At 40.4% G+C, this 24,567-nt stretch overlaps 2 protein-coding genes, 1 non-coding gene and 1 pseudogene across 3 annotated transcripts; 3 read left to right on the plus strand and 1 right to left on the minus strand.

The window, feature by feature from the left end:
- Positions 1–2,255: 2,255 nt before the first annotated feature.
- Positions 2,256–3,693, plus strand: LOC125203691 (E3 ubiquitin-protein ligase ATL6-like). The gene has a single exon (XM_048102098.2). It carries the CDS (start codon positions 2,372–2,374, stop codon positions 3,491–3,493), a length of 1,122 nt encoding a protein of 373 aa, XP_047958055.1. The 5' UTR covers positions 2,256–2,371; the 3' UTR covers positions 3,494–3,693.
- A 1,313-nt stretch (positions 3,694–5,006) lies between these two features.
- On the plus strand, positions 5,007–7,478 carry LOC125203152 (receptor-like cytosolic serine/threonine-protein kinase RBK2). The gene is made up of 9 exons (XM_048101451.2): positions 5,007–5,141; positions 5,301–5,383; positions 5,461–5,793; positions 5,995–6,246; positions 6,320–6,474; positions 6,551–6,630; positions 6,718–6,853; positions 6,933–7,082; positions 7,139–7,478. The coding sequence occupies exons 1-9, from the start codon at positions 5,110–5,112 to the stop codon at positions 7,304–7,306; spliced, it is 1,389 nt and encodes a 462-aa protein (XP_047957408.1). The 5' UTR covers positions 5,007–5,109; the 3' UTR covers positions 7,307–7,478.
- A 13,107-nt stretch (positions 7,479–20,585) lies between these two features.
- On the minus strand, positions 20,586–22,939 carry LOC125198115 (uncharacterized; annotated as a pseudogene).
- On the plus strand, positions 22,440–22,546 carry LOC148923256 (small nucleolar RNA R71). The gene has a single exon (XR_016133103.1). It is a non-coding gene; the product is annotated as a small nucleolar RNA R71 (small nucleolar RNA).
- Positions 22,940–24,567: the final 1,628 nt, after the last annotated feature.

Raw genomic sequence — 24,567 nt, forward strand, 5'->3', positions numbered from 1 at the left:
GTTTGTTCATTTTAATGTGTATTTATAGTTGTTGTGATCCATAAATATCATTATTCTTTATATACATGTACATAAATTAATAAATATAAGGTATATACCTGAAAAAGCTAATAATACAAGGCATAAGCCTGCCACTGCCACCCACTGTCTACTAACTAAAAGCACGAATGATTTATTTTTTCCCACTTGAATGATTAATAAAATGCATTAAGTTGGGGATTAAGATATTTTTTTGTAAACAAAAGGGATACACAATTACAGCACAAATCATGCAGAATTCTTTGTGGAATGTGCCTAATATATTTAATCTATTTGGAGGGCATCTCTAACATTTGTCATGGTTTATACAGCAGAATCTATACTTAAGTTATAACCGAAAATGATTACTATTGTTTGATAATACTGGAGTACTATTTATTGTTTTTGTTATATGAATGTGTAAACTTTGATTTAATGAAGAATAATTATTTTTCGAGAACATTTAGAAAAGGAGTAGTATTTTGTGAGATAGAACGAGTTTTTTATATTTTATATTTTTTATTTTTCATTATGTTAAATCTATAGGCGGGACCATCGTTATCTCATAGTCGTCAAATTTGGCCTAATGCTTTCCCACTGTTGACTCCTGATCTCGTGCCAACCTTGGGCCAAATAAAATAAAAGTTGCAAGTATATTTGAGATGGGACATAATTTGAATAAAGAAATGAAACAAATCAATTGTTCAGCTGATAAGTTTGAGAAGAGAAGTTTCCGATAAGAGAGCCCACGTAAGTCGCTAGCCGCCACCCAGTCTTGCCCCACTTGATAAATATACACAACCCTATGCTTCTAAATTCCAGAATATCAGTGATGGATCCATGACTCATAAACGGAGGGCGCGAAATATATATTAATAGGTTGGTTTAGGACGAAAATGACAATTTTTCTCGATTTTCAGGGCGACGTCGGGGCAAACGGAGGGGGCGAACATGGTAATTTTAAGTCCGGATTAGAGAAAATTAGTCGCACGGAGCGGGCGACCGCCCCCTCTTGCCCCTCTAGATCCGCCAGTGCAAAACACTATCGTCAATCGCCATTCAAATTTTTAATCTTTTATTAATTTATGGGATCATTATTTATATCACAAATAGTCTAGTGTGATGAACGAAAACTGCGGGAAAATGTAAAATTATCATGATTAAATTGATCAAAAATTTTTTTATCGAAATACAAGGAAATAAGGTTAACATAATCCATAATTTCGGTTGTGATTAAAGCCATTTTTGTTTTTTTATTCTATAGTACTCCCTCCGTTCCAACTAAGTTAGAGACAAAACTTTTGGGCACGGATGTTAAGAAGTTGTGTTCAAAAGTAAGAGAGAGAAATAAAATAGGAGAAATAAAGAGATAATAAAGTAAGTCATGGAATAAAGTAGGGGTGACAAATCGTGCGTGTTGTGTCGTTATCGTGTCGACACATAACGACACGACACGATAACAACAACCACGAACACGAACCGTTAAGAAAACTCCAAACACGAACACGACCCGCTACCCTCAGACACGAACACGACACAAACCATTTCGGGTCAACACGACACGATAACAACAAATATATGACACGACACAATAACGACACTATAATAATAATATTATAATATAAAAATATTATTTCTTATATTAAATTAAAAATTTTAAAATAAATAATACTCCCTTCGTCCCGCTTTAGGAGTCCCGATTGAGTCGGGCACATGTTTTAAGAAAAAAGTGTTTGAGTGCGTAATAAATAAATATTATAGTGGATGTTGGGACCCACTTTTAACACTTTCTAGGCATTTTTTATTAATTTATCTCAACTGAGACTCCTAAAGCGGGACGCCCAAAATTGATCAACCGGGACTCCTAAAGTGGGACGGGGGGAGTAAAACAATAATATTGTAATATATTAATATTATTCCTTAACGTGTAACACAAACACGACACGAAGTTTTCGTGTCCTTATCGTGTCGACACGATAAGGACACGAATCCAATAAGCCTTGTCACATACCCATTAATTTCGTGCGGGTTCGTGTCGTGCCAAAAATTGTCAGTCCTAGAATAAAGTAAGAGTGATTAGATGTTTTATTTTTTATTAAAAAAGGGAAATGACTCAACTTAGTTGAGATATCCCAAAAAGGAATACGACTCAACTTAGATGGGACGGAAGGAGTAATATTTTTTATATTAAAAGCACACATTCCATTCAACTCTACTCAACGACAATTTCGCTTCCTTATATTCATTCAACTCTTCTCAACGACATTTCACTTCCTTGTAGTCGTATCGTCCCCAGCAGTATATATATGCACACAAATCTAGCCACAAAAACATTTTAACACCCATAACCAAAATGAAGGAGCAGCTCTTCGGCAAATGCCATGGCATCTTCTTCTTCATCTTCCTCTTCCTCTCACAGGGGGCAGCCCAATCGGTCCCCACCCCGGAAAACAACCCCACCATGTACGCCCGCTTCACCCCTTCCATGGCTGTCATCATTTCCATCCTCGTCGCCGCGCTCTTCTTCGTGGGCTTCTTCGCCATCTACATCCGCCACTGCTTCGACTCCTCCTCCTCCGGTGGGGCCAGCGTCAGGCGCGGCGGCCTCTCCCTCCTCCGGGCACGCCGAGCCGCCGCCGCCCGCGGCCTGGAGGCGTCGGTGATCGAGACGTTCCCGACCTTCTCCTACTCGGAGGTGAAGGACCACCAGATCGGCAAGGGCGCCCTCGAGTGCGCCGTCTGCCTCAACGAGTTCGAGGACCACGAAACGCTGCGTTTGCTGCCCAAGTGCGACCACGTCTTCCACCCCGACTGCATCGACGCCTGGCTCGCTTCCCACACCACCTGCCCGGTCTGCCGCGCCGATCTCGTCCCGCAGACCGGTTCCGAACCGGTCCAACCGCCCGACGATGCAGTCGTAATAAGTGAACCGAGAGACAACGACCAGCAGATTGTAATCCAAGTGGACGAAGAAGAGCGAAACCCGAGCTTCGAGGTGCCAAACCGGAGGCCGAAAATGGTCGGTTTGGGTAAGTTCCGGTCGCATTCGACCGGGCACTCGCTGGTCCAACCGGGTGAGAATCTGGAGCGGTTCACTCTGAGGTTACCCGAGGGAGTGAGGAAGGAGGTGATGGACCGGGCGAAGCTGAACCGGTCTAGAAGTCTTGCGGTCGGACTAGAAAGGGAAGGTAGTTCGAGGAAAGGATACCGGGCCGGGGGAGAAGAGGAAAGCAGCCGGGCCGGGAGGTTCAATAGGCGACTTGAGCTACCCGGTCGAGGAGCGAATGCGGACCGGTGGGCGTTTTTCACGAGAGGGATATCGTTCCGATCGCCGAGGGTGGTGGCGGATAGCGGCGAAGGATCCACTTCGAAGAGGAGCGGCAGCAAGACGCCGGTGAAGATGCCTTCATTCAAGTGCTTGGAACCAAAGACCGACGGGGATGACAATCGACCATTTTCTGAGCCGCCGGTTTAGATAGTCAAAATTTGGCCATGCAGTAGGGATAGGTTCAGTGGGGTCCGAAGAGGGAAAAAGTCAAACTAGCTATTTTGATTATTCCATGGAATTGGATACTAAATATTTCATTGTTTTGAGTTTTTTCGTCCATAAAACGCAAATGTATTGATTCTTCTCTCTTTTTTTACAATTGATTATTTGTTTACCGTTCTTCGATATGATCATCTTTTCTGAGTAAGTATATATTACTATTTACTTGGTTTAAGGTGGAAATATTATTTTTTAGTTTTCGAGGCAAACGGAAAAAGCGGACATGACAATTTTACGTTCAGATAAGAGGAAATTAGTTGTACGGGGCAGCCGCCCCCACACCCCGAGATCCGCTAGTGCTTATGGGAAAGAGGAAGTGAATGTCGTAAATGACTTTTGTTTGTTTGTTCAAAATTTTATCTAATGTTATTGTATGGTATTTGGGATCTAAGATTCTAAAAGGGTCATTACCGCGATATTTAACCAATAGAAGAATAAGTAACTAATTAGTTTAATAAACTATGTTGTACTATATATACATGAAAAAAGATCACCCGAGTTTGAAAATTAATAATTGACCACATATGGACTAGCTTAAAAGCAATTACCTTTCCTGAGCAATTATTTGAATGCTATGACAACGATATAATTATGGAAGTTAGTGCCCGTGGTCAATTTGAAAAGTACTACTACTTCCTTCTATTTTGGTCGGAATTTCATTAGATTATTAAATATTAAATGGCAAAATGTCAAAACATAAAAAATACTAGTAAAACAATTACTTCATGAAAGATTGAAAGTTTACCCTGTTAGGATTTATAAAAAATAAATACGTTGACAAGGTATTTTGAAAGAGAGACAAAGAGCACTGGCAATTTAGTTTCCAGTTACAACCATAATTTGCCATTCTCCTAAATCAAATCAATCGTCATAAAACATGGTGGAATTGGTGATCTCGTTATTCAGAAATCACATCATTAAACAATGTCAATATTGCGGAAATCGAATAAAAGAATTTTCTTTCAAGGAAAAATACCAGGACACTATTTTCACAGGGGCAGAATAATGGATGTTAGGCGGAGTCAATAATTATTTTTGGTCACCAATAAATAAGTCATTGCTATTTAGGTCAGTTTAAGTGGCTTTAAAATCTTCGTTGCCAATTATCCTTTAGTCATATCATTATGCGTTTCAGTTGTTTGAAAATTCATCACTTTTTTTTTATACATGGAAATTTATAAGTGAAAATAACTCGTTACGTTATCTTGCATTATTATCCTATTCCTCTATCATTGATGGAGAAGAGAAAAAATAGGAGATCTCCTTATATAGATGAAAATGTTCTTTGGTTTTTACTTTTCTTATTTTTTCCTAAACACTTAGGCAAATTACATAAAACTTTTGAAACCTATTTTAGTAAACATACATAAAAAAACAGTTTTTTTCTGTGATTCTGATTTTTATCCCTGGAAAAGATTTATTTATGACGATATAAAAAACAAAAAGATGATTGCGGATCATTTGTTTTTGGCAGCAAATGTTTCTTGTATACTTAAATGCTTCCAAAAACAAATATATTCCTTGTATATTAACACTTGGTTTACATGGCCGATCAAGAAATTGTTCCTGTCCGCCGGTAAGCTCTAACATTAATTAATTATGCCCTTTTTTCTTTGAATGTAAATTTTTTTTCTAATATTATTCTTAGAGATGTTGGTAAATATTTCCTAATTTTACGATCAAAGTATTTTCGATATTGGTAGGCTTTTTTTATTTTAATTTTTTTGAGATGCAGGAAACATGCAAAAGACCCTTCTATAGGAACACCAACATACCAAAAGTTTGCATTCTCATTCCCTTGCTCTACTTCTGCACAAGGTAACGTTAAAATTAACATGTTATTTTCTCTATTCATTTTATCATTTGAACTACTAATTTATTTCATTTTTCTGTAGACTTGAGAGCTTACGACACAGAGCAAGAAGACACGAGCAAGGAAGCCGTGAAATATGAGACGGAGACAGAGGCAGAAACGGAAGTGGTGAAATATGAGGAAAAACCCCCGATAAAGAAATGTGGTAGCAAGACCTCGTGGGGGTGGAGAAGATTCGTGAAGCTTTGGAAGAAGAGCCCCATCAAGAGAATACCAGTGCCTAAAGCTGTCTCAAGAAGATTAAGCAGAACTTCTAGGCAAAATAGTTTTGACATTGATAGTAGCCCCTTCAAATATACTTGGAAAACTTTCACATATCCACAGCTCAAAACTGCAACCAACAACTTTAGCCCAGGTATGCTAATTACCACCTTACTCAATATTAGTTCGCTGATTCATTAATATATGTAAAGTTTCGCAATATTGAAAGTCCACAACTGATATATTTTGTGATGCCAACTAATATTAATGAATTAATGAACTGATATGGTTTCCCAATTCTCATATATTGCTACTCAACTATATGAGTATTGTATTAATGAAAAGTGAGTATTAGAGAACTTGATTGGGAAAGGAGGTTACTCTGAAGTATACAAAGGGTGTTTGGCAAATGAGGAATGTGTAGCAATCAAGAGGCTGAACAAGGGAGTGCCAGAAGAGGATGTGTTTAATTTCTTATCTGAGATTGGAATCATTGCACATCTTAATCATCCAAACACTGCAAGAATGATTGGATATGGAGTTGAAGGAGGAGCCTTTCTTGTTCTCCAATTATCACCATTAGGAAGTTTGGGTGCAATGCTTCATCGTAATACCCTTTCCATCAATTTAATTTTAAAAATATACTACTTTCACATTCAAATAATAGCAAATTATTGTAGATTCGGATACAAAATTGGAGTGGAGCAAGAGGTATAAGATAATGCTAGGGGTAGCAGAAGGCCTACATTATCTACATGAATGTTGCGAGCGAAGAATTATTCACAGAGATATTAAAGTCGATAACGTCCTTTTATCCGAAGATTTCGAGCCCCAGGTAAATAACTAGACACTGCTTTAGTTAATCTGTTGTACATTGATGAACTAATTGGCTACATATTGTGATGAAATAGATTTGTGATTTTGGGCTCTCAAAATGGTTACCTAAACATTGGTCCCATCACAATGCCACCAAGTTTGAAGGCACATTTGGGTGTGTACGTATTTCATAATTATTAATTATCAAACATAAATACTAGTATTTCCTAGCTAGGTATTTTATGATTGAAATAATTGGCAGATACTTTGCTCCCGAGTATTTTATGCATGGAATCGTTGATGAGAAAATCGACATATTTTCATTCGGTGTTCTACTTTTAGAGCTCATAACCGGGCGTCAAGCAATAGATGAGTCCAAGAACAGCCTTGTGCTTTGGGTACCTTTTTCATTTTTGGTTTCACAATTCAAAAAAAAAAGTGTGATTGTAATTGCAAAATGGTAAATGTGATGTGTAGGCAAAACCATTGCTGGATGAGAATGCAGTTGAGGAGCTAGTTGACCCAAATTTGGAAAATGAGTATGTTGGAGAGCAAATGGGTTGGGTGATTTCGACTGCCAATTTGTGCATTCAGCAAAGTCCAGTTCTTAGGCCTCAAATGCACCAGGTACATTTCATACAATACTCATTTTATACATCACTATTTAATCAAATTATTGATAGGTGATTGAACTATTAAGAGGGGAAAGTAATGAAAAACGAGGGAGCCCGAAAGGAAAGAAGAAGCAGTCGCATCAGAGAACTTACTCTGAAGAACTTTCTTATGTAGATGAGTACAACTCAACTAAGTGTTTGATTCGTCCTAATAATAAACATGATAATTTCCAATGACAACCTATAGCCATAGATTCATTCCTAGTTAAATGTTCTTTTAACTTCTTGTAAATGCAAAGATTTTTTCCCTTTTTGGGCTTTGTAGATATCATTTTCTCCTTTTATTTGATGCATGGAAAGTATGCGAGTTATTATTAATAGAGAATGGCTGTGAGCAATGGAGAAAGAAGCTACCGTTAGAGAAGGTAGTTAAGCTGTTGATGTGGTTAGATAGTTGGTATAATATTTTTTTTTTAAAGTCATGCACACCCATTTTCAAGCTAAGCAATAAATCAGAATATTCCCCTTTTTCACTCTACCCTATCAAAACCAATAAATTCTAAGTTCTTCCCAATTAACTCTTGATGCTCGTTAGTCGTTCTCCATTCGTTGTCGATCATGATTCAGCGAGTTAGTTGCGAATGATCTACCAGACCAGTTACCACCAATGAGGGATATTCAACATCATATTGACTTAGTGCCTGGTGCCAGCCTTCCAAATCTGCCAAATTATCGAATGAGTCCACAAGAAGGGGAGATATTAAGAGAGAAGATCGAAGAGTTACTGCAAAAGGGATTTATTAGAGAAAGTATGAGTCCTTGCGCAGTACCAGTTTTGCTCGTTAGAAAGAAGGATGGCAGTTGGTGGATGTGTGTTGATAGTCGATCAATAAACAGGATCACTATCAAATATTGTTTTCCGATTCCTCGCCTTGACGATATGTTAGATATGTTGGAGGGTTCTAAGTTGTTCACTAAGATTGACTTGCGCAGCGGGTACCACCAGCTACGAATTCGACCGGGGGATGAGTGGAAGACAACTTTCAAGACGAAGGAGGGGTTGTACGAGTGGTTAGTCATGCCATTTGGGCTATCTAATGAGCCTGGCACTTTTATGCGTTTGATGAATCAAGTTTTACGCCCTTTTGCTTGAAAGTTTGTAGTAGTATATTTCGATGACATTCTGATTTACAGCAAGAGTGAGGACGAGCACCTCGACCACCTACATCAAGTGCTAATAGTCTTACAGAAAAACAAGTTAACGTCAATCTCAAGAAATGCACCTTCTTGACCGACAACTTGTTATTTTTGGGATTTGTGATTAGTTCTGAGGGAATCAAGGTGGATGAAGAGAAAGTAAGAGCAATTCGTGAATGGCCTACTCCGAAATCAACAACACAGGTGAGAAAGTAAGAGCAATTCATGGGCTAGCTACATTTTATCGGAGGTTCATTCGAGACTTCGGTACTATAATGGCTCCTATTACCGAGTGTACAAAGAAGGGTAAATTCAATTGGGGTGAGGAGGCTTATCGAAGTTTTGCAATCATTAAGGAGAAATTAAGCACTGCCCCAGTCTTGGCATTACCTAGTTTTGAAAAGGTGTTCGAGGTAGAGTGTGATGCAAGTGGAGTTGGGATTGGAGCTATTCTCTCCCAAGAGAAGCGACCAATTGCATATTTTAGTGAAAAGTTGAATGATACGCGGCGGAAGTGGAGTACCTACGACCAACAGTTTTATGCAATCGTGCGAGCCTTGAAACAATGAGAGCACTACCTAGTCCAAAAGCAGTTTGTGCTTTACACCAACCATCAGGCATTGAAGTTTCTCAACAATCAAAGAAATGTGGATATCATGCATGTGTAGTGGACAAATTTCTTGCAAAAGTTTCCATTTGTGATCAAGCATAAAAGTGGTACACTAAATCGTGCGGCTGATGCATTAAGTCGAAGGGCTGCCTTACTTACAACACTTAGCGAGGAGGTGATAGGTCTTGAATGCTTGAAGGAGATATACAAGGGAGATGTAGACTTTGGGCAGATTTTAGGGAAGTGTATTTTACAAGGTCATGCAGAAGATTTTTATATTAGTGAGGGGTTCCTATTTCGAGATAATCGCTTATGTATCCCAAGGACTTCCTTGCGTGAGCAATTGGTGCGAGATCTGCATGGTGATGGTTTAAGTGGACATTTAGGGCGAGACAAGACCATTCACAGTGTAGAATAGCGGTATTTCTGGCCACAATTGAAGCGTGATGTCGGAAGCATTGTGAGTAAGTGTTACATTTGCCAAGTTTTTAAAGGGCAAGCGCAAAATACAGGTTTACCCCTCTACCAGTTCCTAGTGGCATCTTGGAAGACTTATCTATGGACTTCGTGTTGGGATTACCTAGCAACCAACGAGGGGTAGATTCAGTTTTTGTTGTTGTTGACAGGTTTTCAAAGATGACTCATATTATACCATGTCGGAAGACCTCTGATGCTTCTCATATAGCTAGATTGTTCTTTAAGGAAGTGGTGCGACTCCATGGCACTCCAAAGACAATTACTTCCGATCGAGATGTCAAGTTTCTTAGTCATTTCTGGATTGTGCTTTGGAGAATGTTCGACACTTCTCTCAACCGCAGTACAACTGCACACCCGCAGACCGACGGGCAAACTGAAGTTACAAATCGAACACTTGGGGATCTAATCCGTTGCATTTGTGGGGACAAGCCGAAGCAGTGGGATCATGCTTTATCACAGGCCGAGTTCGTATACAACATTGTTGTACACAATGCTACTGGCATGTCTCCATCTGTTTTGGTGTATAGGGCGGTACCAAAGCATGCAGTTGACCTGGTCAGATTGCCTAAAGGGAAGCATATCAGTATAGCAGCGACAAAGATGGTAGAAGAGGTTTTATATGTACAAGCTGAAGTGAAGAAAAGTTTAGAGCAAACCAATGCCAAGTACAAAGCAGTGGTCGATTGTCATCACTGAGTGAAGGTTTTCAAAGTTGGGGATACGGAAAGAGCGTTTTCCCGCTGGTACTTACAACAAGCTTAAGCCAAGGAAGTATGGACCTTTCAAGATTCTGCAGAAAATTAATGACAATGCGTATGTTGTCAACTTGCCTAGTGATATGGGGATTTCGAAAACTTTCAATGTGGCTGATTTGTATGAATTTCGTGAGGACACCCAGTTATATCCAGATTGTAGCTCGAGGTCGAGCTCTTTTGAAGAAGTGACTGATAAAGGACAAATCAGCAAGGAAGGAAAGTCTAATTAGGGGTCCATAATTAGATAGACAATCTCCAATTGGCAAATTTATTATATTTTCCTATTTTATAATTTTCTTTTTCTTCTTTGTGTTTCCTTTTTTGCATTTAGGGTTTAATTTTCTTAGGAGTATAAATAGGCCGCAGGCATAGACACTTTTGACAGATTTGAACTTTATTTTCTTAGGAATTTTATCATACTTTTCTGGTGGATTCCAGATTGTGTGTTTGGAGGTTTAATTCGTAGAAATTATTCCTCGTTAGAGTGTCTCCAATGGCGGACGTCTCGGTAGGACGTCGCCGACGTCCGACCGGACGTCCGCCGTAGTGGCGTCGAAGGGCGCTCACGCCCGTCCCATAAGCCTGTCGCATGGGCTCGCCCGTCCTCCCCACGGGCGGGCGGATGTGATGCACTTTTTATTAGCACTAAATAAACCTGCAAGTATACAAAGTATATATAGTATAGCTAAAGGTTAGTACCGGATATCGAACACGAGGAAGACGAACACAAAGTGTCTATCCTCTAGTAAGACTCAAATACTATCTGGAAAAACAAGAGGGTTTTGAAAACTTTTGGAAAACTTTTGGAAAACTAAAAAACAAAAGAAAGCATAGACCAACTAAAAGCGAATAAAACATGGAGAAAGACGATAGAGATAAGGGAATCCCAGGGATGTGTGTTCACAGTTATGGTTATACAAAATTCCAAATACAATACCCTAGCACAGTTATTACTTTGATAGAACGAGTCACCTAGCTTATGCTCATGCGATACAAACGTTGATTACAAGATTAGGGTTGTCAATCCTAACACGTAACTCCAAAAAGCTCCTAAGACCCTTGAAAAGTCCTCACTCTCAATTAACAGTGCCGTTTTAAGGGAAGCTAACTGTAGCGTCTACTAAGTGGATCTAACTCGCTAGAACTCTGTCATAGTTATGAAGCAAGTTATATTAAATCATACAAAATTGTGTCACTCAATCATGCAGCATCAAAATTACTTAGGGAAGAAACAAAGTTAAAACAAAACGGATATTAAATAGAAAAAGAAATTTGTATAACCAAAGTCGTTACTAACACATCTCTAGAATCCTATGAGTTTAGTTACACATAAATGAATAAGCTTAAAACATAGATTGAAGGGAAGACAATTTGAACATAAAACTAAAGCAAATTAAACCCGTAGGTTGAATCCTTGTCGTTCTTGATGTTCTTGAAATCCTTCTCCAACTCCCTGCACCAATGAAGTACTCTAGGTCTTGATCTCGATGAAGTATTTTGCAAGTAGAAGTTCTCTCTTTTTTGATGAAGCTTGAGGTCTTATTTATAGGGAAAAGCCATTCCTTGTTGTAGAAGGAAAAGATCTCCAAAATATGGTAAATCTGGGCGCAAATCTAGGGCTTCTCGAATTCGCCGCCTTTCTCCGGCGGGCCGCCGCACCTTGGCCGGCGGTCGCCGCATTGGAGTCCAGAGAGTCTGTTCTCTCGGCGGCGAACCGCCGCACGTCTTCCGGCGGTCGCCGGACAAGACTTCTCTTCCAAGCACATTTTTCTGAGGCGGACCGCTGCATTGATCTGCCCGCCGGGCGCCGTCGGTCGCCGCACACATCCGCGGCGGTCGCCGGTCGCCGGTCGCCGTCTGACTCCAGATTTCCAAACTTGGCGTTTTGTCTCCCTTTTCGGCTTAATTATGCACATTTCTCACAAAACACGTCAAAATACCAAAATAGACAAAATATGCAAATAATGGACATGTAGAGTGACTTTGACATTAAAAACGGACTAAATAATGGCCTTAAAACAGTGCAAAATCCGAGCGTATCAGGACGTCCGCCGTAGTGGCGACACTCGGACGTCCCGGTCGGACGTCCGATTTTTTATATTTAAAAAAAAAAACTCTATAAATAGGGCTCGTTGAACTTCATTTCATTCACACCACTTGTGTTGACAAGTTTCTCTCTCTAAATCTATAAATTTCATTTCTACTACAATGGAGTACAATAGGAACTCCCCTACCACGAGCGGAGGAAACACACCCACGATTCCCACCGGAACGGAGGGAAACTTTGCAGAGATGAATCCCCAAATGGCGGGGATGGCGGGGATGACTCCCAAAATGTTCTACAATATGTTCAATTGGATGAGTCAGATGAGTGGGATGATGCCACGGGCAGCGGGGATGGGCGGTATGCCGACAAATATGGCGGGGGTGGGTGGGATAATGCCCGGGGCAGTGGGGATGGGCGGTATGCCGCCAAATATGGCGGGGGTGGGTGGGATGATGCCCGGGGCTGTGGGGATGGGCGGTACGCCGCCAAATATGGCGGTGGGTGGGTCGATGCATCACAGGAGCCCGATGACGCCTAGGGAATCTGTCTATCGCCCATATATAGATTTGTTGGGTGATGATTCCCCTAGTACTGTTCCGGAAACTCAGTACGCCGACATCAAGACTTTCTCCTTTGAGCAGTTGGGGCAGGAGTTGGGGCTATCGCCGATCCTTGAGACTCCGGATGAGGCGGAGCCTGCTGCAAGGGCCAGGAGCAAAGGCAAGGGCAAGGCTAGGGGCGAGGGTAGGGGCAGGGGTAGGGGCAAGGGCAAAGTCCCGAGCTCTTCCTCGCACATGGGGGCAGAGGAGGAGGAGGGTGAGGATGAGCGAGAGAAGAGGACGATCTGGACCGTGTGGGAAAATGCCGCGCTTGCGAAGGCCTGGATCGGTGTAGTAGAGGATCCCTATATTGGGCCGAACCAATATGTTGACCGATTGTGGCTTCGCATTAGTGAGGCCTACCTCATATGCAAATCGTCTGGGGCGAAGCCTCGCACTTCCGAGCAATGCCGGAAACAGTGGCTTCGGTTGAGGCCTAAGCTCAGTCGTGTTTCCGCCCTCTACCAAAACAACATGCGCATGGCAACCAGCGGCATGTCTGAGGATGATGTGAGGAAACGAGCCTTGGCCCAGTACCCCGACAAAGATTTGAAGATCAAAGATTTTGACCAATGGGAGGCCTTTCTCGTGGTCAGGGATTTGCAAAAGTTTGCTGTGGGTGTCGAATCGGGCTGGAAGCGGACGAAGATCAACTCTTCCGGTGAGTACAGCAGCAGTGCTAGTTCGCACGAGCTCCCCGAAGCCGAGGAAGTGGCCCCGCTACCACGATCAGACTCTCCGTCGTCGTCGCCCGATGGGACAATAGGCTGCGCAGTGGATGGCGAGGGGAAGCGGCAGCGGCAGCGGGTCCTTCGAGGTCGAATCGGAGGCCCCAGAAGGTGAAGGTAACGACCGTCTCGCCCGCGCGCAGCTAACGAAGACCCTGATGCAGAGCACGAGTAAGTGGTTTAGCACGCACGATCCTGTGTACAAAAGGCTGTGCAAGGATGTGGTCGATGCATGTCGGCGCGATTTAGGAATGCCACCCATTGATGATTATGGCGTCGAGATTGGGGGCGGGGACGTCGGAGGCGGCAGCGGCACGGGCGGCGGGGACGAGGACGAGGACGAGGAGGAGTGAGAGCCGAGGGTTGTGTTTCTCGACTTTTTATGATTATGTAAGTTTTAGGCATTATGTATTTTTTTTAATTATGTAATTTTTTAAAAAGTATTATGTAATTTTTTTAATGAAGTATTCGAATTTTCCCGTATTCCGTGTCGACATTTTAATTCCGTAAATTTAAGTCCATAAATTGAATAATTGTGAATTTTTAATTTTATTGCGGGAAGTCCTAGTGGGAAGTCCTAGTGGAGTGAGAAGTCCTAGTAAAATGGGAAGAGCTAGTGATGACGTGACAGGAAGTTTTTGTGGGAAGTCCTAGTGGAAAGGGCGCCGCCGGAGACACTCTTACGTTTCTGTTCTGCGTTAAAATATGCCTGCAAATTAAAGGAGTACTTGATGAAGAAAGTACTACTCCATAAAGTTGAATAAAAACAACTCCGATGAAAACCATTAAATCATGGGGAGCCCAGCCAATGCTCCATTTTAAAATTTTAACAAACTTTTAGTATGATATGTATGTCGTATTCTTCATGAGGAAATTGCCGGACGAGACTTATTTTTATGGCCGTAATAAAAGTTACGTAAACATATTGCGTTAGAGAATGGAGAAAAGCTGTAAAGTGAATAGAGGCAATTGACTAATATGTGAAAAACTAGGGTCCCATTTATCTATTACTACTACATTATTGCATAGTACTCATACAGAAATACTCGTTCCCAAGTGTAACTTTTATCGAAAGGATGGAGTAAAGTTGCATTGGCAGCAATCAAGTAAATATAAACATATAAATGCATAATGTTAAGTCAGGATAGATGAAATGAGTTCAGACAAAAGTATCCATATATACAAATGAAAAAGCGCCACTTAATTATTTTTCATTGAATATAGTATTTTATTTAGTTGATCATTTTACTTTAGGAACTATGATTATCAGAATTTATAAGATTTTAAATTAATAAAGAAAGTTCTTCTATTGTGATTGGATTTTGTAGTGGTAAAAATAGCTATAAATTATTGGGCTTGATTGTTAATTGCTGCCACTTTATATCAGTCCCCAAACATAAATTATTATTCATCAAGAAATAGGAGACACAAATCCCTCGATGGATTGAACAAGTTACTAGCTTAAGCAATTCTATCTATCTAAGGGACAGTTTTCTAGATATTTATGTAAATACCAGTAGAAATTATTTTTATTTATATGATAATTATAGTCATTTTTAAATTACTTTGTTCTATTTCATTTCTATAGAAATGGGCCTGTAAAGATTTGGGTAGGCATGGCCCACATAATTGAAACAAGATAGCAAAGCTTACCAATTTTGAAAGAAATAAATATGCTCTATTTTAATAGTATGGATTTACCATCAATTCTCGGATTTCAATGAATTGTTTCCTGTAAAGCAAACATAAGAAATGAATAGATTTGACTCCATTTCTGGCAGTTTTTGGCATTTCTTGTAAAGCAAACATAAGAAATGAACAGGAAGACACACGACTTTTTTTTTGTCATTTGATGTATTAAATTGAGAGTAAATATTTTGTCAGTTTTATTGAGCCCTTTCTTCTTCTACACAATCTTGCAACCTTTTCACTCTATAAAAGACATACAAACACATGATTCATACCTAAATGCTTTGATCATGTAAAGTTAATTTTATGCTTCAGTTTAATTAAAATAATTAATGATGAAAAGGTATATACATAACACAAAGTATAGTAATTTATATATTTGACGAGGTTCAAACTCCACTCTTCATACATCGCATTTGATTTTTACCTGGTAATATTTGACACACATTATGCAATTATTTCATTTCTAGACTTACATCTTTTTGTTATACAAACTGTGAATAGCAAAATTGTTGAATTTATTAAAGTAAACGATCAAAATTCAGTAGGGATTCTCAATTATTTAGAGATTTGTAGCTGAAAATAATCTTCAGATTCATTTAAGCAAAGGTTAGTCACGTATCCATTATTAGTTTTATAATGATGTAATTTTAATATATATTTTAATCTCAATTTAGTTGGTTATGCAAGTAAGTGTTTTGTACTTTCTCCGATTCCTTATAGTTGAGGCGAAACTTTTTGGCACGGAGTTTAAGAAATGGATGTTGAATTTATTAAATAAATAAATAAATAAATAAGAGAGGGAAAAAGGTAGAGAGAATAAAGTAAAAAGTGAATAAAGTAGAGAGAATAAAGTAAAAGAAACATTAAAGTAAGAAAGAGAAAAAAGGTTATTCTCTTGCAAACACAAATTGAAGAATGAGAAGAGGAGTTCAGCTAGTAACACGTGTTCGTTTATGTGCACAACTTACATTCCAGCTGGATGCCACGTCAGCATGGAGATGTAGCAAATCAGCTCAAACAGAAAGGAGAGAGAGGGAAGCTAAGAAGTATAAATATGGAGATCATTTTCTTCATTTGGAGTCATGAAAATAGTGTGTTAGCTTGCGAGCTAGGATCATCGTGAGAATCCAGTGATCCAGTGATTCTACGTTGAGCTAGGGCTGAGGATCGTGGATCCGAAGCATTCTATCATTTCTCTTTATCATGTTGCTCTTGTTATCGTTTCATTATTACCTTGTTATTGTGATTCTCTTATTAACCTACAATTGGTGGTTATCTTGTGAATTGTGGTGTTGATCTTGTTGATTTGGCGTTGATTGGTGTTGTTGTGGTGTGGATTGTGGAGTTGTTGTGTCAATTACGCTGTGGATCGTGCGTAGGTGTGATTGAGCTTGCGATTTCGGTTATTCCATAACTAAAATCACAACAAATGGTATCTAGAGACAACGTTCCTCGGAAAATGACATCGGCGACACGATTGACGGAGGCGGAGAAGATAGAGTTGGAGTGAGAGAGTGTATGAGAGAGGATTGGGGCATCTTTCTACAAAATCCAGCGAGAACAAGAGGAAAAATAGATAAGATATTGAGGTCACTTCAAGACCTGCGCTCAACGATGGAGACAATGGATGCGAGTTCCGGCAGCGGTAAATCACAATTGGAGCTTCCTAAATTCTCCGACAATCTGGATTTTCATAAATCAATTGATGTTGATCGAGCAATTGCTGATGAAGATCTAATGGAGCAACATAGCAATGGAAGATATGAAGAAATGGATACAGAGTTGGAGATCGGAGTCGAGAATTGCGCGTGAGTGTCAAAGGAAATTGAGGATGTTGAATTTTTGGAGGTAGGGGTGACTCCATTGCAGAAAATAGAGGAGATGGAGGTATTCATGCCTCTGCCTCATGACGAGAAATCAACGGAGGTAAAGAAGGGGGGTGATTTGGAGGAGGATAAACTCAAGGGGACTGAACTCCTATCACATACTCGACAAAATGCGCCAGTTAGTGAGCTGAGTGTGGTTTTACCTGTCTTGACATGTTATAACTTTTCACTGTCGTGGCTGTTTAATTGGTTTCCGAGTCCTATGGTGAAGCTGAAGTTCATGGCTTAGAATGATGAAGAGATGGGTGGTGAGCATAATGTGCAACGGGCATCGGCTAAGGCAGTGGAGGACCAAATTCTTATGGTTTCAGTGGAGGAATTAGGTTGGTTACTTGATAGAGATTATGATGCCTCTATGATTAATAAAATCTTTGAAGTTGAGAGTGGAGAGTTGAAAAAGATGGAGCATTGAAGTACTGTGGTTATTTTTTAGCTGCGTGCACAAAATGGAATATCAAGTTTCCTGGGTCCAGAGAATCCACTAGATCACAAGGTCTAGGAACTCGCGGAATGCTGAAAGATCTCGATCGTTGGACACACAGTATATCACTTCAAAACCCTCAACCCACCCGCGTATACTAGAATTAGTATAGGGAAGTAGGGATCGATCCCACGAGGACATATGCGAAATCATGCATTTAAAGGGCTTTTGGGTGGTATGACTGCTGCCACGCAAATTTGAGTTGATGAACTTATACTAGACAAAGGAAAAGAAATTTAACTATATCTAGATCTAAGAACAGGAAAACAACCACGTAACACAGATTGACATTATATCATCACTATCTCAAATCAACTTCCTAGATCTAGTAATATTGCTACCTAATCTAGCTAGACAGACTCGATGCATGCAGTGGGGACCATTTTCCCGAAAATAGAAGTGTACGACCAAAAAGTTGCAAAATAACCAACTCTAAGCCTAACTACCTACAAACGCAAAGCATCATCGGAATTTAACTGAAACATAATGAAAACAGAACAACGCTAGCAACTCAACGGCGACCAACAAATTGGACGTCCGAAAAACGCCGAGAAACCCAACAAAAACTCAGATCTCTATCTCTAGACGAAGTAAAGCAAAAATGAAAGCAGAAATTCAAAAATCCATGCACAATTCAGTTCCCCTGTTCAGATCCACACTTCGGATGCTAAATCCACTCCGGATGCAAGCATCCGAGACAAACTCCGATCAAAATCATCTCCATAACTACAGATTCGCCGATGCTCCACAGATCAACAACAACAACCACAGATCAACTCATATTCCCCAGATCAAGTACACAAAACATCCAACACAGAGAATAACAATCAACCTCCAAAGAAAACTCCTCAAAACAGAGAATCAACATAAATCAACAAAGAATCAACACCTTCATAACATGAAATAAAATTCATAGATAAACAGCAAGTAGCAAACGGACAATTGACTTCGAAACGACGAAGTTCGATAGAAATCAAAACATAAATGCTGAAAAGAAAATGATTGTATCTTCGCCCTCCTTGAGGACGGTGTTGCACAGAATTTCCCGAAGATGAAACCACTACTCTACCCCAGAATTCCCATTTCCCCAAGTGTGTGTGAGAGCTGAGAGCTATATCGTCTATGTCATGTGTGTTGCATGCTCCTCCTTATATAGGCGTGGAAGTGGGTCCGACAAGGGCTCTTTTGTGTGAATAGTCTTCTTTGCCCTCAGCTTCGGACAAGGGCAATTTGAAATGAAAATTACATGTTACTTAGCCATATCAACAAGATTTTCAAATATTTTTGCACAAAATCATCATTGGCAACTCCTCCAACAAATCCTCACACTCGTTCAAACATCACTTTCTCTCACCCTACTATCATTCTACCCAAGGGAAATTATTAAACACACTAAGAAAACAAGAAAAACATTCCTAAAAAGAAACAAAAACACAAAAACAACTGGAATAAAGAAACAAGGAAACACTCCCCAAAATCCACAATCAAGAATATCATAAGTTAAGATTACATGCCCACATATCATCATCAAATAGCATCAAAAGAATAGGGGTACAGACGGGGTATCATCAAATAGAGAGAGATAGAGATAGAAGAGTAAAAGGAAATCCACTAGACACCCCCCAAACTTATTCTAAGCAAAGCTAGGATAAGTTTGAAAGAGAGTGGATCTTCCATGGACCTTCACTATCGAAGCATTGAAGGGGACCTAGCCGTTGAAGCAAGTCCCGACATGGTTGTTGTGCAACCTTGTAATCTAACTTGGCCAAGGCATTCCATTTGTAAATCTCTTCATCATTTCGAAGGTTGACCCCGCATTTTTGTACCTACAAATAGAGAGCATTAGATGGCAATGTAACCAAAACCTAGAGAAACTATTAACCACATAAAGTAAATGTACTCCCCCAAACTTAGCTCAAAGTTTAGCATACAACAAATTAAAACCATGGAGTACTTTTCACTAATCTCTCTATCATCAAACTAATAACTTGAAACACAAGTGTAGGTATCACCCCCATTAAGTGCTTATATATCAACAATCAAATCATATATCATAAAAAAAAAAACTAAGCACAAAGTCTCCATTGAAGTTCAAGAGATTCACAAACTCATCCTATCCTTGTTTTAACATGTAAAGCTCAAAGATTTCACTTCATATCCTCATGCTTGTAGCCAAATTCTCCCCCAAGACCAATCAATCACAATTGTTAACAATTCAAACCAAAATTACTCACAACTACACCATCCTTTGATAGTATTATCATTCAACAATCCAACTCTTCATCAACATTAAACAAATGAGAAACAATGTCCAACAAGGCAACATATCAACACATTCAACTTCACATTATGCAAACAAGTTCTAAATTCTCACCCATTCTAGCAATTCTACAACAAATGCACTCTTAATCCTTAAAAACCCACAATTATGCACCAAATTCATCATAATCTTCCATGAATCACTCAATACTCAACAATAATCCATGGGTAAAGAAGAAAAGAGGGAGAAGTTCATACCTTTGGGGTTTAATTGAAGTGAAATTTGAAAATTAGCTTCTTCACCTTGTTCTCACCAAAATTTCCACCGATTAATCGGTTTAAAATGCGTAAAAGAGAGAGTAGAAGAGATATTAAAGTGTAGAAGTGAGATTGGAAGGGAGAAATTGAGAGGAAATCACCGGAATTCGGATTTGGGGGTTAGGGTTTCGCGAAGGAGGAGTGCCGGGTGTTTCTGTCGGGTGAGAGCCGAGTGTTTCTGCGACTGCCAGTTATATATTCGACAAAACACCCGACCGGGTTTTTCAGAAAATGAAAAACACCCGGTCGGGTTTTTCCACTGGACTCCAACCCATTTTTTTTCTTTCCTTCCATTTTTCACTCTTTTGTTCCCATTTTCCTATTCCAACACACTAAAACAAAGAAAAAAAAACATAAAAATGAGAGAAAAACACATTGACACAAAATAAAATTGTACCTACTAGGGGTTGCCTCCCCCATAGCGCAATTGTTTAACGTCGTTTGCCCGACGGTCTTCAAGCTTTCACTTAATGGTCCAAGCTCACTTGGATCACCTCATTGGGGCCCGTCCTAGCTTTTGCGGCCAAATAGAGCTTGTTTAGCCGCTTTTTCCATCAAATAGGCTTGTCATTTTCTCCAAGGTCAACTCCATGAGATTCACCATTTGCCCATTTTGGCACCTCCTTCTTTTGCTCCCCCAAACTTGTTTCATTATCAAGCTCAAAGAACCAATTAGGGACCAAGATCTCCTCCAAGGGCTTCTCAACTTCAACATCCTTAGACACTTGTATCACCTTGCACTCTTCAATTTCCAAAGGCACATCTTCTACTCTCTTGGATTCTTCCATTTCATGGCGTTTCATCTTGTCTAACATAGAGAGGATAGCCGTCTTGTTTCCATGCCCAAGGGTGAGTTCTCCCTTGGTGACATCAATTAAAGCTTTCCCGGTTGCAAGGAATGGCCTTCCAAGAATGAGAGGAACATTAGGATCCTCCTTCATGTCCAAGACTACAAAGTCCACGGGGAAGATAAAATCATTCACCCTTACTAAGACATTTTCAAGGATTCCATTAGGGAACTTGACGGATTTGTCCGCCATTTGGAGGGTGATGGTGGTCGGCTTCAAAACACCAAACTTTAACTTCCGGAAGAAGCTTAAGGGCATAAGATTTATGCTTGCCCCCAAATCACACAAGGCCTTAGTTTGCCTATCATTCCCGATCACACAAGATATGTTGAAGCTTCCCGGGTCCTTCATCTTTGCCGGCATCTTTTGTTGAATGATTGCACTACAATTCTCGGTCAAGCTCACGGTTTCATAGTCAACCAACTTCTTCTTCTTTGACATAATCTCCTTCAAGAATTTGAGATAGCCGGGCATTTGTTGGAGTGCCTCAATGAGAGGTATATTGAGGTGCACCCTCTTGAAGATCTCAAGGAACTTTGCAAACTTCTCATCTAATTTCTTCTTGTGCACCACTTGAGGAAAAGGAATTTTGACTTCCATGGGCTTGGGAGGAATAATTGCCTCGGGTTGACCCTCGGATGGCATATTAGGTGACTCCACCTCTATTTCCTCTTCTTCTTTCTCTTCTTCGGGTACTTCCTTAGCTTCCACTTCGGGCATAGGAGGACTCTCATAACTTGTCCCACTCCTCAAGTAGATTGCCTTGCAATCTTTCGGATTTGGAATTGTAGTGCTTGGGAATTGCCCCGGTTGATGAAGTTGACCCACGGTTTGAGCAATTTGACTCATTTGGTGCTCCAAGGCCCCCATTCTTGTAGCAACTTCTACCACCGCCTTCTCAACTTTATCAATTCTCTTGGTAGAGTGTTCCATAATCCCATCGGTCTTCTCCATCAAAGCTTTTAGAAGCTCATTGGTAACATCACTTGAAGACTTTGAAGTGCTAGGTGAATTGTTAACCCCACTTGGTTGAATAGCATTATTCGGATTCCCATACGAAAGATTTGGATGTGTATTGAAGGATGGACGATAATTACCACCCTCATTGTTGGGGCGATAATTGTAGAAGTTCCTTTGATTTCCTCCTTGATGCACATAATTAACATCCTCTACGGTAGGTTGAGGCTCTACATTGGGTGCCATCCCCAAACTTATGCTATCCACCTTTTGATTGAGAATCATCATTTGTTGGTTGAGGAGATTGAATGCATCCGAATCAACAACCGAAGCTACCGGCATAGAGTCATCTCGACCGGAGCTCCAACTCTTGCTAGTGTAGGCAAGCCTTTGAAGCATCTTCTTGCATTCATCGACCCCTTTGTCCAAGAATGATCCCCCCGACCAAAGGCTAGTTGACTTTTGATAAATTCCGAGCATCCATTGTAGAAAAGGCTCACTTGATGGCCCGGAGACAACCCATGGTTAGGACACTTCTTCAACAAAGCATTGAATCTCTCCCATGCTTCGAACATAGACTCTTGACTCTTCATTTTAAAGTGGGAGATCTCCGCTTGTAGGTTGAGAGTAGAGCTAAGAGGGAAGAACCTCTCCAAGAACTTTTTGGCTAAGTCGTCCCAACTTATAACCGAGCCCGGCTCAAGGTTATCAAACCAATCTCTAGCATATCCCGTCAATGAGAAAGGGAATAGCCTAAGCTTGATTGTATCTTCGGGAACCCCATTAAGCTTGGTAGTGTTGGCAATCTCCAAGAATTTGGCTAAGTGCATATTAGGATCCTCCGTGGGCCTTCCCGAGAAAACACGTTGCTCCACAAATTGGATCAATGCCGTCTTCAACTCAAAATTGTTGGCATTCACTCTTGGATCAATGGGTGGCATTGGGATATTAACGTTCCCAAATGCATTTCTAACCGGTGCATCTCTTCTCCTTTCCTCCTCTCTTTCCCTTCTCATCTCCTCCATTTGTTGTTGTAGTTGGAGGATGATTTGGTCTTGATTAAGGGGAGGTGGAGGTGGAGGCGGTACTTCCTCGTTGTTCCCATTTGGATTTTCCATTGGCTCAACTAGATGTTGAGCTCGTGCTCTCCTCCTTCGTCCTCCTCTTCTTCTATTGGCGGCTTCTATCTCTAAATTAATCGGCTCAAGGGGTAAATGCCTTGAGCGCGTGAGCATAAAAACCTACACAACACAAGAGAGGAAACAAAGGAAAATTAGAGCTAAACTAGAAAACTAAACTAAATAAAGCAAGTAAATGTCTAAACTAGTATTCTCTATTTTATCACAATATCAAACACAAAAGCAAATTAGTCCCCGGCAACGGCGCCAAAAACTTGACTCATGCTAAACTTGCAATCAAAATGTCACCCACAAGTGTATGGGGGTATGTAGCACGTGGCAAGTTAAAATTATCGATCCTCGAAGACTAAGTGCCGGCTTGAGTACTACGATGCAATTTAGAACACTATCTAGACTATTAGAAGGGGTTTTTTTGGTTTTTCTACACTAAGATCAAAGAACAAGTAAGAAAGTAAGAGCAAAAGGAAATTAAGACAAGAAAAAGGATAGTTTTCACTCAAGTTGGAAAGATAGGGATATTGATCCGTTGGTATGGATCACGGGTGTTCACCTAGGGATCATGCTCATCTAAATGGTCTTATGTGTGGCTAGGAAGGTCGGGTTAATTGGTTAGACCCCCTCTCGGGTGCACCTAACACGTTGATCGGCCTCTAAGGTCGGAGTCTCCTCCCTACACTTCGAAACCAACTCCTACAACCTACGGACCCAAGCCCTCTCTCTAGCTATGTCTCTCTCGAGCACATACAACGCACGGAGTTGTTGGTCATTTAACTATATAATTAAGCATCTTTCAACGACAATAATTAGAATAAGACATATCAAACTGGTAGCCAATCAATTGGATAATGAAAAAGCACAACAACCAACAAAACCACCACATAAGACATAGATAAGCATAAATCAAGATTTAGCCCATGAATTCCATACAAACTTCACCAATATCCCTAATAAGAACTTAGCTACTCATAATGGAAGCTAAGACAAAAGAAAATACAAAAACTTCAAAGGAAAACATAGTAAGAAAAGGTAATAGAACTCCCTAATGTAGACTTGATGTTGGGGAGGATCTTTCTTCTTCAATCTCTTGAAGATGGAAGCCTCCTTGCCTTCAATGACTTGTATCTCTCGATTTTTTCTCTCAATTTGTCGTGGGGAAGGTTAGGGTTCGAAAATGAGTGAGAACCCCTTTTATATTTGAAGCTGTCAAAAACACCCGACCGGGTGATTTGCAGGTGGCAAAACACCCGACCGGGTTTTCTCTCTGGAACCCGCTAGTTGCACGAAACACCCGACCGGGTTTTCCGAGAATGGAAAACACCCGGTCGGGTTTCTTCTCTGGAATCAGCCATTTGCTCCATTTTGCTCCGTTTTGACCTGTTTTTACTTCAAAACTCCGACAAACTCATTACTTCATCTAATTGATGACTATATGAGTGAAAACCTATTATAAACACCTTAAACCATCAAAAGCACTCTCTAATCACCCATAAAACAAGCCTAAACTA

Source organism: Salvia hispanica, chromosome 6 (assembly GCF_029641045.1).
Source record: "Salvia hispanica isolate PSC_SH4W2 chromosome 6, Shi_PSC_v1, whole genome shotgun sequence".
NCBI classification, from domain to species: domain Eukaryota; kingdom Viridiplantae; phylum Streptophyta; class Magnoliopsida; order Lamiales; family Lamiaceae; genus Salvia; species Salvia hispanica.

Bases quoted from the DNA above. Each gene is read 5' to 3' on its own strand.
- LOC125203691 (XM_048102098.2), top strand. From the start codon at position 2,372: ATGAAGGAGCAGCTCTTCGGCAAATGCCATGGCATCTTCTTCTTCATC.
- LOC125203152 (XM_048101451.2), top strand. From the start codon at position 5,110: ATGGCCGATCAAGAAATTGTTCCTGTCCGCCG. The intron at 6,247-6,319 runs GTAATACCCTTT...AAATTATTGTAG, and splicing joins TTTGGGTGCAATGCTTCATC to ATTCGGATACAAAATTGGAG. The intron at 6,631-6,717 runs GTGTGTACGTAT...AATAATTGGCAG, and splicing joins AAGTTTGAAGGCACATTTGG to ATACTTTGCTCCCGAGTATT.